Raw genomic sequence first — 14,966 nt, forward strand, 5'->3', positions numbered from 1 at the left:
ATAAAGTTGACAGAGATAAAGTACCAGCTAGTCAGAGGCTGGTTGGCCCACCGGGCAAGTGGAAAAGGAGACCACTGGATCGCTCCCACAGTCCCTTGGCATGTGAATTTGTATGTGTGCCTTCCATGTGAACTTCTATTTCAGTGTGTTTGTGTGTGTGTGTGTGAATGTGTGTCCTGCACGTGAGCTCTTTTAGGGCCTAATTCAGTACCATTTGGAACAGGGGGAATTCGCCTAGTCCTCTTTGGCGGACACCAACGGAAATAAAAGTCAGTTTGGCAGGGAGGCATTTCAGCATTTGGTAAGCAGCTTACAGAGCCTTACATAATTACCCCCTAAGTGTGTGTGCCTTGCATGTGAGCTTCTGTTTGAGTAAGTGTGTGTGTGTGTGTATCTTGCATGTGAGCTTTTATTTGAGAGTGTCTTGTTTGCATGTATGTACGTACTATGGAAAATGATAATTTAATAAACCAGTGGATAATGTAATAATTATACTGTATGTGTTACCTTCTAAACCATGCAACCAGTTACCCCTAGCAACTGCTGGTTGCCACAGTGATTTCAGCAATGCTGCTTAACACACATAACAACTAACACATATAAGGGATACAATTACCGTCAAAAGGAAGCAGTGACCACGACCGGATAAGAATCCCCCAAGCACTTGGGATAGGTGTTCTGGCTAGATCACATGTGTCTCTTGGATCCCGCGCTTAGGCTTTTAAAGCAAAGGGGTGTGGGGTCAGATTAGATGATCATTGGGTACAAGAAAGGGGCTTGGGCAACTCTTCATTGGCTCTCAGCTTCACGGGGACGTCTTCCTGTAAATGGGAATCTCGTCAGACCATGCTTGATTCTTTGTCTTTGTTCTTGGGGTGAGGTGAAACAGAGAACTGGTATGAGCTGGAATTATAGCCATCGTTTCTTAAGCACACTGATTCAGCATACAACACAGACTAGGTATCTGTAAGGTCATATATAGTGATTGTTTCACTATACTGACCTTTGCGGCTGTTGACGGCAATTGTAACAAGTAAAATCAAAACAAGCTTTTACTCAGAGAGTTTCACACAAACATAAATCGATAAAAGGGAACATATCTTTAAGAATTAACCATTAATGTTTCACGTCCGACCCTGGTAGTTACGTTTAAGCTAATAAGACACAAATGGCGTCATGGAATTGCGCAGAGGGCGGTCGTAATACCTTAATGGTGCAGAGCTGCAATTTCGACTTCCACAGTACGTACGTACGTACATATGTACGTACGTACGTACGTACGATGCAAGTCATGTGGAAGTCATGTGGTAGCTTTCCATACAAATCCACAAATAAAGACCTTGCCTGCTCTTATTCCTCTATAGCGGAAAACTGCAGAACTACTGTATCTCCTTTCTGAGCATATGGGTGCAGGCTGCCGAAACAATAGCTGTGACTTTATTGTTCAAAGTAACACCCATTCCTGCACCTTTTTCTCATTGACTTGTGCAGCGCTGATGCCTGTGGTAAAGATTTAAGTATTGAACAATGGATCTGCATACAAAGTCAAAGGTGCAGGTGCACAAAATCAAACTCCCAATTTAAAATATTGCAATAAAATTTTACATTTTTAGCGAGGTTCTTCACTTATTTATGGCCATAAGTAATGGCTTCCCCACTGCGTCCAGGTGACCTCATTAGTCGGGCAAGTCCCTAACATTTTGGGGGGTACAAATCAAGGGCACAGGGCACCCCAAAACGGTGCAGCTGAGTGACCCCAGGGCAACACAAGACTGAAAGAAATACATAGTGAAACAAAGTGAGGATAGGTTAGTGAGAGAGGCTGCTAAAAATAGCAGGGGTAAGTAAGAGGTAAAAAAATGAGAGATAAAGTAGTGAGAGGTGAAGTAGTGAGAGGTGAAGGTGAGAAATGAATTACATTGAAATAAAAAACAGAATAGGGATGAAAGTGAATATGAGAATAAGTGTTAATTTGTGTTGCTCTTGAGGCCAAACAGCCACACCACTCCAGGGTGGCCCACAACCCAGAAATGCACCCCCCCATCTGATAATCCATTATACATTTGTGCACAAGTGGGCCCCCCTGGACTGGTGTTGCTGTTTGGCCTCAGGAGCAACACAAATTAACACTTATTCTCATATTCACTTTCATCCCTATTGTGTGTTTTATTTCACTTCATTTCTCACCTTCACCTCTCACTACTTCACCTCTCACTACTTTATCTCTAATTTTTTTACCTCTCACTTACTTACCCCTGCTATCTTTAGCAGCCTCTCTCACTAACCTATCCTCACTTTGTTTCACCATATATTTCTTTCAGTCTTGTGTTGCCCTGGGGTCACTCGGCTGCACCGTTTTGGGGTGCCCTGTGCCCTAGATTTGTACCCCCCAAAATGTTAGGGACTTGCCCGACTAATGAGGTCACCTAGACGCGGTGGGGAAGCCGTTACTTATGGCCATAAATAAGTGAAGAACCTCGCTAAAAATGCAAAATTGTATTGCAATATTTTAAATTGGGAGTTTGATTTGTGCACCTGCACCTTTGACTTTGTATGCAGTTCTACTGAAAGGTCTCCGCAGGGTCGCACCTCTCAATTGGTGTGCACCCCAGGACCCCACCCCTGTATATTGAAAAAATGGATGCAGGGTGTGCAAACTGTGCACCCATTAGGGATAGGCCACTGCTTATGTTACATTTTCTATGGCCTACAGTGGCCTACAGAGCAGACAGATCATGCAGTAAGCTTCAAATGCAAAAAATAAAGGTGAGTACTCATAAATTCTGTAAGTGACTCCTTAGTAAAATCTTTTGGTGGTGGCTGCTGGTTGCGTTTCCCAGTCAAGGTAAATAACCATGCTGCTATTTGGACTTGTTACTGCAATGGGCCTTATTCAGCTTCCTGTGCAAATTACCCAAAATTGCCGAAGAACTCAAACTGCGTTCACATTGTGAAAAATGTGACCACAGTCTAAGGCAGGATGGGGGGTGGCGTCAGGGCGGTGATGGGGCATCAACTAAGCTTCTTTGAGGCAATGAGGTGTTGCAGTGATTGCAGTCTAGAAAACTCTGTTGTGTCCAGACCGATGGCGCGCGCGGGGGGGGGGGGGGGGGGGTGCATCTGGCCTAGTATGATGATAATAAGCCACCTAGCTGGCCATACGATTGGCTATAAATCATAAGTGTTAAAATAATTTTTCTGAGTCACAGGCAGCCGCTGTGACCAAAACATGGCAGCCCAATGACTGGCTTTGCAGCTAGGCTGTGCAGCCAGGAGGCTGCCAGGGTGCATTGTGGGGAGGGACCTAGCGTGCAGGGCGTCCTTGCCTCATTTTGTGGTTACCCACCCTCATGGTTGCTTTTCCATCCCAATCCATCACTGCAGCCAGGTCTCATCTAACTTTTAATTTTATGTTAGGAGCTGATTGGCTGGTACTTCATCTGTCTATTATTTATCTCTCTCCAAGCTTTGATAAATCTCCCTCGAAGTCCTTGTAAATTGTATGCCATGTATTTATCCAAACACAAGTGATATGAACATACTGTATAGGGTGACATTTAATAGGATGCATTTTTGGAACCAGGATCGATCCAAGAGTCCGGGGCTGGTTTCAGAAATACAGGTGACCCCTATGCTTTTTGTCCCCAGTATTTTTGGAACCAGGTCCGGCTCAATGAGCCCGGGGCTGGTTATGCTCAGGAGGGGGGACTCCACGCCATTGTTTTTTTCATTTAACACAAAATGTCCTCAAATTCACACATTTTCATGACTAAAAATCACACCATATAGCACTTTTTGGCCGCAAATTCGCATCTCATGACATATGCAATTTTGTGGTAAAAATGCGATTTTTAAAATGTGCGATATGGGGCGATTTCGGAAAATGTGATAAAATCGCATCCTGTTAAATCTCACCCACTGTATGCTATATACATATCTATATTTAGTGATGTCATCAGTACTATACATAAAATGTATAATTCTAATTCAATGTAAAATAAAATAAAAGACAAAACCAAAAACAAGAATTCAAAGCTTAGTGCAAATTGGAAACTGTTATAAAATCTGGATTACATTCAAAATTGCTTGAACAGATTCCTGACATTAGCAGATGTTCAGTTTGAATAACTAGGTGCTAATAAATATGTACGCGTGGCCTTCAAGATTACAATTCTTTTTTTTTTCCTACATATTTGCCAAATTTTAACGCTAAATACATATGTTTTTGAGAAGTTAGTTATATACCTGGCAAGGAACCAAAGTGAGTTTTACATCTGTTCTTTAGACAAATATTGGGTGTTTCTACTAAACCTTTACAAGATAATGTAAGTCTTTTGGGAATGTTATCTCTACATGTGGGAGACATTGTTGGGTTATTCATTAAGATTTATACATTTTTTCAGTAAAGAGCATCACACGCCTTGTACAAATGTGCTGGAAAGCTTGAGAATACCATGGGAATATTATTAGTTAATGGACTAGATGATTACTGTAAATGTAACTTGAGTATTCAAAATTCAGCCTTTGTTGTTTGCAATTTGAATTCATTTGTATATAACGTGTAAATACAAAGTATAACCATACAAATGCAAAATAAGGTAAGCTTCTAGTAAATTAATCTCAATGAAATACTGGCATTCATTTACTTTTCAGACTGAATTCAACTCAGTAGAAAAACTCTTATGTAGGGTACACACCTGAACGATTTGGCCTCAAAACACCCAATTTAGATACAATGAAGATCTAGATTTGGCCTCAAAACACCAGAATTTATCGACCAATTGTATGTAAATTGGGAATGTTTTGGGCCATTTCAGATCCGATTCCAATCCGATGCGTGGCTCCGCAGGTCGTTTGGTCATTTCACAGATCCTACCTGCAGCAGGTAGGATCTGGAAACAACCATTCAACTGGGTACAGGTCGAGATCGGATCGGTCTCAGATCGTGTGCCGGTCGTGAGCAGATCGTGTTCTCCAATAGATTGTGAGCCGATCATACAATGGTCTTAAGATCTGCTCATGACCTGCATTGTTTTGGTGTGTACCAGGCATTAGTCACTTAGGTACATAACGAAACGATCAGGTCAGTCTCACAGATCTTGACAAAAGGAAACAACATTGCTTTGATCTTTTGAGCGGATACAAAACAAGATATCAACTGTTCTGCAATTAATATGCTGGCTGAGACTCTTGGCTTTTAATTATCATCTTTATAAGAACAGTAAGGGACATACTGTATTTACTATCCGCATATTTTTTTCCAAACAAATTGTATCTTTATTGTAACATGAATACATAAATCATCTAAAATAAAAGTCATAAATGTAATTGCTGTCACATAATTATACAAATAAAGAGGCATTTTCCACATGATAACAAACAAAGAAAACAATTCAATAAATTCAGACCAGGTAACTACTGGCAGCCAGGAGTGGCGTCAAGAATAACAATTTATATAAAGTTGTTTGATAAAGTACTACACTCAAGATGTAGAAACAACACAAAATATACAAACTGTCTTGGCTGCGTGTATTCTTGTGAATAAGATACTTTATTTGTCTAGGAGAGGACAGAATATAAATTTAACCCAAAAATTAGCAAATAATTTATAATGAAAATAGTGTGGCCCTCCATTAAAGTAATAACATTAAGGATTGAGAGGATTACAATAATATTTTCTGTTTAATATTTTATTTTGCTGTCATTTTTGGGTGTATGACCACTAATCCCTCAGCTCCATACATTCTAAGTTCACATTCTTGATTTCTAAGAACATACTGGTTTATAAGCAGGGGTTAAAGTGGAGGGGATGGGACGGGGTGGAACTGAGTTCCACCATCTGCAATGTTGAAATGGAACTAGTTCAACCTACACCGTGGCCCTGCACAGTAATTCTAACAGGAAAGCATTATAGTTTGCAGGGGGGGGGGGGGGGGGTTCCAAAAACCCTATCACTGGCCCTGGTTCTGGCTAATGGGGGGAAGAGGAGAGGGAATAATTAGGTGGCAAAGGAAAATGAGTTCCACCACCTCTCCAGGACCACTTTAAACCCTGTTTATAAGTAACCCAATCTCACAAAACTTTTGTCTATGGGCCTCATTCAGATGTGATGATTTGTTTCCATCCATATATGCAATTATGGGCCTGATTCAGAACTGTTAGCTAGACTTTGTATCTTTACAGACTAGCGGACAGATAAATGGTGCCCAAATGAACGCCTGCCCTGCCTGCCGCATGAATCCCTGCATTTGCATGCGAGTGAATGTGTACCATTAAATAATTTTTTTCCCATTTGTACAGAAAAGTCAGCCTAGACTGACTTTTATTTGTGACGGAGATGGGCGAAAAGGGGTCAGTAGCAGATGTCATGTGACATTAGCCCCCACCCCAAGCAGACATGGGGCCCCCTGTGTCCCAGGGAAATACTCAGCATTTTCATGTAGACGCCCATAAAACACTGGGCATGTCCCCGCACCAGCCCCCTGTCCGCCCTCTGCACCCCCCTGCTTGTGCAAACACGTAGGTGAGTGTGATATTCGCCAAGGCATTCGCACAGGGGGTCTCCACATGTGCATATTCGCGCATGTCATGCACAGACCCGCACAATCGGAAATGGGCCCGAATTTGTCCTGAACGATTGAACCTGAATCAGGCCCCATATACGTTTACCTGGCCACCACGCCCTGTTACCACCGCCAAGCTTCTTCCTCGTTGTGAGAACCATCACAATTCAATCTGCGTGAGGACGGTGGGACTCAGATGCATTTTCAGTAAGAAAACATCAACCAACTTCTGTACTTCAGCTGCTTTGTGACACATCTGATTAAGGCCCAATGGGGGCAGATGTATTAAGTCTGGCGAAGAGATAAACTGGAGATAAAGTGGAAGGAGATAACGCACCAGCCAATCAGATCCCAACTGTCATATTTCAAACACAGCTTATTGGCTGTTGCGTTATCTCCTTCCCAGATATAATACATCTGGCTCAATATCAGATATGTCAATACGTGCTATATTGTTAACAGTCTCTTGAACACCACAGTGTATTTTGGTCATTAAAGATGAATATGTTTAGAATATGTTGAATATATTTAAAATATTAACAAAGAAAAATTGGCACGTACGGTATACATTATGGAGTTTTTTTTTAAAACTCTTCTATAGCCAACAAAATAAAAGGTTTTGTGATTCATTTATAAAATGTCTCATACTACTTTCAATATTTCCTTTGATGCAGAAAATGAATATATACGCAAAAACGAAGATGGACATGTTCTAATTTATAATGTTGAAACTGGCAGGACGTCTACTATTCTGAAAAACACAACTTTTGTAAGTTCACAGAGCTCAGCAATCTGTGCAGGTTTTCAGGATTTCTTCACAAGACAAACACAACAATTTTTACTGTATTTAATTTTTTGCTACACATATGTGTATTTTTACAAAAACCTAATAGTAAAAAGCAAAGCTGGACCTTAGGGGTGAGATTTAATAGGATGAGAGATTCAGAAAGTGAGAGATTTTGTGAGAAATCTCCAGTTTTTTTAAAGCGGCAATCATTTACACAGCAAAATCAAACTGATATTGCCATGTAAATGATTGCAGTTTAAAAAAAACTGGAGATTTCTCACAAAATCTCTCACTTTCTGAATCTCTCATCCTATTACATCTCACCCTATATGTTTAGATAGCATTATGAACAAAGACAAACAAGAGCAGATAATAAAAATGACGAGGTTTTATCAATGTAGGTAATATGGGAATAAAATATAAGAGATTATTGCAACAAAGGGGTGAATTAGAACAATAGATGAGGTAGTTAGGAACAGGAAATGGGGTGTAAGTAATAGATGTGGGAGAGGTACTGTAATGACATGGGGAGATCCCAACCTTGAGCACTGGTCGGGGCAGTGGTGGAACTTGTAAGTGGCAGGCCCAGGTGCAAAAATATAATTTGGGCCCCCTCCTCCCCCCAATGAAGAAGTCATTGTTGGTCTGGGCAGCAGTGGGCCCCTCTGTCCTCAGGGTCCTCATCTAGCACAATCACAATGGCATACCTATTTGGAAAGCTGCTTAAAACTTTAGCAATGTTGGTCAGATATCCACATTTTGATATATAATATACTGCACGGTTCCTTAGCAAATACCACCACATCCACAAACGCCATAGTAGGACATGCATTTAATACTACTAAATGATCGGCCAACCAATCTATATTGTCCATTTGTCTCCACTAACAGGATTAGCCTCTGCTTATAAGTGAACCTTCAGTTATGTTCTATATTGCAGAGATTCTAAATTCAGTATCTGAAAGAGTTAACCCAATTCCCCCTCCCACCCTGTTCAGTCCCTTATTTACATCTCCATTGCCACCTGCTATCTGAAAGAGTTCCCAATTCCCCCTAACACCTCCTTCATTCCCTTACTAACATCCCCCATTGCCCCTCCTAGAATATACATTTCTCCCTTACCCCTAGCCACCTGTTTCGGCCTTGTATGGTAGGCTTCTGCTCTGAGAAGGATTCAGGACTATTTAGTGGTCTTTCTGCAGTACTTTGGTTATTTAACTGTTTTTTTAACTGTGTATATGTCCTTATATGCAAGCAACCTATAGATTTCCATATATAACTGTAATTCTTAATTTTTCTTCCATTTAATTTGTGTTAAATACTTAGTTATGTTTAACATATTTATCTCAAAATATACATACGCATATAACGGTGATATAACTTCTGGACTCTTCTGTTTACAGAATGATGTGAATGCTACAAGTTATCAGCTATCGGCAGACAGAAAATTTGCAGTCTTCGAGAGCAATTACAGAAAAGTAATTTTATTTTTGCAATAGAGCACAATTCATTTCATATAAACCACAATTTGTCATTTTATTTACAGCTTATTCTATGCATATATTTATATAAATATTACATAACGGTTTATTAAATGTAACACTTTGAACAGTACCATAACTGGTCATATTGGTCCCCAGTGCAGTCCACTGAGGGCCCCCTTCCTGGTTCTCCGGCACTTGCACAACAAACCCTAAGGGGGAGATATATTCAGCCTTCTAAAGAATGGAGAAGTGGACAAATGGACAATATACTGTACACATAACAACCAATCAGATTCTATCTATCATTTTAAAGAATGTACTTGATAAATTATAGCTATAAACTTATTGGCTGCTATGCACAACTTCTCTTGTTCGCGTCTCCATTCTTTATACCACAGGCTCTCAAACTCGGTCCTCAGGATCCCACTCAGGGCATATTTTGCAGGTCTCCTCACTGAGGGGTAGATTTATAAAAAATCGATCAGGGGCATATGCGCTATCCCTGTGCACGGGATAGCGCTTCCCTTGATCTATGACACCCATGATGCGGGTGTTTAGCGTGCGGCGCTATGGGGGAGGAGGGCTAACGTTTATACGTTATTGACAAATGTGAGCCTGGCTCATACCTTGTCCTGTACATTGTCATGTAATCCAAAGTCACATTTTTTTTTACATTTCAAAAAACTTTATTGTGTCTCTACCCAGCTGGCACCCACTGAGTATGTGCCACCGCAGAGCGCCCGGCCACACGAGATGGGGGCAGTGCAGCTGAAGGGGCAGGTTGCCGGGGATGACAGAGAAGAAAGGCTCCTGAGGAGACAATGCCACATTAACAACTTCCCTCCTCGGCGCCAACACGTCCCCGGTGCCCGATGGGTGTATCTGCGCATGCATCGGGTACACATCGCGAGTTAAGGTATCAGGCGCATGCACAGTTCTTGGCAGGAGGGGGAGCGCACATCCGTTATGGGAGAAAGCGTGTCCTAATCGGCTGGGGATAACGCACTCCCATAGCGAAAACGTAAGGAATGATACATGTGGGCAAATTGGGGGGCCAGTTCACCACAAAAAAGTGGTGAAGCGAGACTAGCGTCATAAAGAACATTAGGGACATGATAATAAATCTACCCCCGAATCACAAGTGAAATAATTAGCTCCACCTGTGGATCTTTTAAAATGTGTCAATGAGTAATGAATGCATCTGTGCACCTGCTGGGTGACCTGGAAAACATGAACTGTGTGGAGTCCTGAGGACCGAGTTTGAGAACCCCTTAACCCTTCTTTTATCCCAGGTCGGAATGCCAGCCCTTGCCTGACCCGGGATTAACCCTTCTGTTATCCCAGGTCGGAATGCCTAGTTGCTGGACCCGGGAAATTTAAAATGGTGCTCTCACACCAAACCCTGACCTGGGTTGATACGTCATCAACGGGGCAAGAACCCAGGTCGAGGATGCGGTGTGAAAGGGGTATAAATCTTCTAATCTCCAGCCGAGCTACTTCCACTGACTACTCTGGAGAGCCTGGAGCTGGGAGACGTTTTAGCTGGGCTGTTCTTTAATGAGCCATAAGCATTTTTATTAAGCTGGGCACCTTTATAAGTATGACATAATCTTGGCACTGCAGCTAAGGCAAGAGTACTAGTCATGCTGCCCTCAAAATGGGCCAGGGATGTTGTTAAAAGTTTGAATTCCAGCATTTAGAAGACAGTGGGATCCTGATGGAGATGTACAGGGGTTGGGGTTAGTCACGAGTGGGAGAGCTAGGCTGTGGGAGGGGGAGGTCTGGGTTAAGCAGCAGGAGTGGTGGGTTAGAGTTAGGAGTAGGGTAAAATACTTACCCGAGATGTGTCAGAATTTCGCTGGTGGTCTTCTTGCAATTTCAGCCGATTCCAACAAATCGGGTCGGCAAATTGAGTCAGTCTGATGTCCCCTCAGGTCGGATGCGCGGTCCCGTGCGCATTTTCCCTGAGTCGTGGACAAATTTGCTTGCCATCTGACCACCCGACCTTGGACCTCCCTCCCAGCGGGGGGCCAGGCGGGGAACAGGGTCACATGTGATCCATCACAACAAATTGTGATGGATTGTGTCCCTACTGCCCAGGAAGGTCCAGGATGGCTCGCGGGGTATCGGCTGGCCATACACTGCTGCAAGACATCGCAGCATTGTATGGCCACCTTAAGCTGACTACCAGAATTTCCTATGTGTATAATATGGGTAAGGATTGGCACTGGCAGGGGTGATAATTTAATTTAGAAAAAGTAATCAGAGATGACCAAAATAAAGCTGCATTATTGACAATCCACTGCAGTGCCTGGTTGGTGGTTCAGCGATAAAACTGAAGAGGTAAGTCAAAGGATGGCTGGCTGCAGATGTCTGTGTCTTGATGCCGCAGAGCCCGTGACCGGAAGTTCGGAGGCCGCTGCTGGAGGTGATGTGAGGGGACAGAGGCGGGATGCGTCAGATGCGTCAGATGTGTCCCACTGACGTGTTTCGCTGGAGATCACAGTGATACAGAATTTCCTACTCAACCACATTGATGCAGTTGTACTGACTGTGTTACTTTTGCTGCAAATAATACCGCAGCTGTGCCCAAAAACAGGCTATTCCGTAGTCATCACATTTAAAACAAGTCCTAGGCATTGTATTATGGAATGTGGCATGGAAAATTGTAGGAAGCAGCAACCACTAATTTGTATGAAGCCAGTGTCCTAATTATTTTTCCATTAGAAATGTTCTATAGCCACAGAAGTAATAGATACTATAGAATGTACAGAAGTAAATGAGAGGCTGTGACAAATCTATATCTACAAGAATTACTGTTTGCGTTAGTTAAATAATACACCAGAGGGGGATGTTTATCCAGAAAATGTTTCATACTGATATCCCATAACACAACGTTTTTCTGCTGATTTATTTTTTGTTCTATCCCTTTCATAGTTATTAAACAATGTATAACAGCTGTTCTGTGCTGGGAGCTGTAGATTCCAAGGACAAGAGATATCTCAGCTGACTGGCAAATGCTAAATTATAGAAAAAAAAAGGCAGAAAATGAATTTAGTGACTATATAGTAGTGAATAAATAGTCCATATACTGTATATAGTCACCCAATGCATTTGACAGTAGGTGAGCCCTACTGTAACGTATGTGGTTACATGCAGATAACTTGGGCACAGTATTCAGCTACAGGGGAAGCTCTGGCTTACCAGTGGCTATTTAGCTTTTGTGTTACTATAAGTCCCAGCATAATTAATCAGCTAATTAGTGGGAGGGTATGCTGGGACTTGTCCTTTTATAATAGGGAGCCACATGTTGACCGTGCCTTGAGAACAAACTGAAGGTGCCCATACACTAGTAAGATTTATCTTCAGATCTGCCTGGTTGGAACAAAAATATGGTTATGGATGAGTTACAGTTTGTCAGTTTTCCAGCATTTCCAAGCAGATGGTCAACTGTCATTTGCTCTCATCCATAACCATGTTTTTGTTCCAACCAGCCAGATTTGAAGATAAATCTGCTTGTGTATGGCCACCTTGAGGCTTATGCCCCTTTCCCACTGCAGCCTTAAAACGGTATATTGCCGATTTTTTAGGGCAAAATACCGTTTAAGGCTGCAGTGGGAAAGCGCCAGAGTTGAAATACCGTTTAAAGTTAAACGGTATTTCAACCCGTTTTCAAAGCAGTGTTTTAAACGGTATTCTTACACACTTGACGATTTTCAGCTGAAAATCGCCTAGTGTGTATGCCTCAGAGATTGCCGACTAGCGATGATGCGCGCTCCCGCATCATCGCTAGCAAAGTGGGCAGTCTGCTGGTTTTACCAGCACATCTAGCGATGATGGCTGGTTTTTCTGCCATCATCGCTAGGTGTGTACGGCCGCCGGGCTGAAAGATAAGAGACTTTCAGCCCAGCTGACTGCCCTGCACACTCCCTCCCTCCCCCTGCTCCATACTCGACGCCGCTCACCAGCGCCGCCCCGCTCGTCCGCACCGCCCCGCTCCCTCCCTCTGCCAATACTCACCCGGCCCCGCTCCAACGCTGTCTGCTCTGGCTCACACTGCTGCACGAAGAGCAGGCATCTGACAGGACGCCCCGGACATGGCACACATCTGACAGGTCGCCCCGCCCCCCGGCTGACTGGCCGCTCCCTCCTCCTCCCTGCTGAGTATAGACACAGCCACTGCCCACCAATGTTTTTTTAGGCAGTAATATATACATTGCTGGCACATGCCAGCATTGTATATATTACTGAAACAACGTTATTAATAAGCCACTGCCCACCAATGTAATGTATATGCCAGTAATGTATACATTGCTGGCACATGCCTGCAATGTATATATAACTGGCACCACTGCCCACCAACGTTATGTATTAGCCAGTAATGTATAGTAATGCAGATTTTAGCCCATTAAAGCCCATTAAAGTCACAGGCACTCATTTGTGCTGTAAAAACGTTTTGAAGAGCTAAAACGTTTTACCTGCAATGGGAATGGTACTTAAATGGCATTTAAAACTGTAATCTGCTGCAGTGGGAATGCTAAATACCGTTTAAGATTACCTGTAACTTAAAACGGGTCTGCAGTGGGAAAGCAGCATCATAGACTCTTGTTGTTTTATCCTACAAGACATTTTATTGCTTGTCTATTTTTTCTACCATTAGATGTCACTGTTGCTAATGTTAAGCAAAATAAAACTGTAATTAGTTTACAAAAATATGATTTCGGGGTGTTTTGAAGATTAAATGATTGTTAAAGCCCAGTGGATGTTAAACATCTTCCACCAACTCTTGCTAGGCTTAAGGAAAGACATAAAATGATCAGAACGGGAATACTACATCAGGAAAAACTGGACTTTACAGATATTGTAGGGTAAATTAGTACATCTACACCTACATGGTGATGAGGCTAGATTCAACGGAGAATACTGTAGTTGATATATTGTCTACTGTATTCATGGATTCAGACAATTGCTCAATAACTGTCAGCTTCAATGATCAAGCATTTTAAAATGTCATAACTGACTATTAAAATTAGCATTAGGGATAACTTTGAAAGTAAGTACAATTGTAGCAAAATTTCACAGAAATTGAGTTTCAGCATGGATGCGTCCTTTTGTCCAGACAATATTTGACGTTTGGGTCACCATACCACTCTTTCTATACCATTTTGTTCTAGAATTTGGAGTTTTTGAAACTGGAAAAGCAGCAAATCTCAGAATCTGATAACTGTGAGTCATAAAAGTGTCACCTCTCCAGCACTGACTGCAGATTAAGCAATCTTACACTTATTAGATTCCGAGTTGCCAACTGTACATTCCCAATGCCCTCTCATCATCAATTCCACTTCCATGATGTGTCCACAAGTGACATCATCAGCGCTTGTCCTGTCCTTCTTGTCTCCTTGTTGTACATGAGACAATCCAACCATCTCCCTGACAACAAGGCCCCTCGTCTTTTAAAAAACATCATTCATGCCACCTACCTCTGTTTGGGGCCCATTACCATTGATTATTTGTGGCTAATTCACTAGTTTTCAGGGGTTAGATGCAAATATTAGATACCCCCAGAATGTATCTAGGAAGGACACCGCAGGAATCTCAGATACCTGGGCCCCTTGGTCTGCTAATCAAATTCAAGATTCTAACTTTGGAGGGTATTCAATCGTCGGCGAGCATCTCCCGTCGGGGAGATGCCCACCGGGCCCTATTCAATGCTGTCTTCCCTGACAGCATTGAGCAGAGTATCTCGGCAGGTCTGCCGAGAACCGCCAGGAAGTGTCGAGCTGCCGGCTGCAGCTCGCCTTTTTCCGGCTGCAACTCGCGGCCACGCCCCCTTCTCGTCCCGCTGCAGGCAGGACATTGAATCCCGCCTGCATGTTCTCGGTCGAGCTGACCGACAACTGGACTGGGTCACGGCGGTCGAGCAAGCTCGACTGCCGTGACCCGCACATTAAATACCCCCTTTATGTTGTTGGAATGTCAAATAATAGTCACAAGGAGGAGACAGTTAGCGATCTGCCACTTGTGCCACCAGATGACAAATGAATGAAAAGTTTTTACATAAGACCAAAATAGCCAGTATTTCCCAATTTCTTGGAAAATTTCAGAGTAGGGATTTTTTCCAGGAAACTTAAA

The 14,966-nt window shown here is 42.6% G+C and overlaps 1 protein-coding gene across 1 annotated transcript in view; it reads left to right on the forward strand.

The window, feature by feature from the left end:
• The window catches only part of FAP (fibroblast activation protein alpha), a 160,500-nt gene that overhangs the window by 37,074 nt on the left and 108,460 nt on the right, over nt 1-14,966 (forward strand). The window contains exons 4-5 of the mRNA XM_083155040.1: nt 7,238-7,332; nt 8,754-8,828. Coding sequence (XP_083011166.1) covers nt 7,238-7,332; nt 8,754-8,828 — 170 coding nt within the window. The remainder of the gene's footprint in view (nt 1-7,237; nt 7,333-8,753; nt 8,829-14,966) is intronic.

The sequence above is a fragment of the Crinia signifera genome, chromosome 7 (genome assembly GCF_055691185.1).
Source record: "Crinia signifera chromosome 7, ASM5569118v1, whole genome shotgun sequence".
In the NCBI taxonomy this organism is placed as follows: Eukaryota; Metazoa; Chordata; class Amphibia; order Anura; family Myobatrachidae; genus Crinia; species Crinia signifera.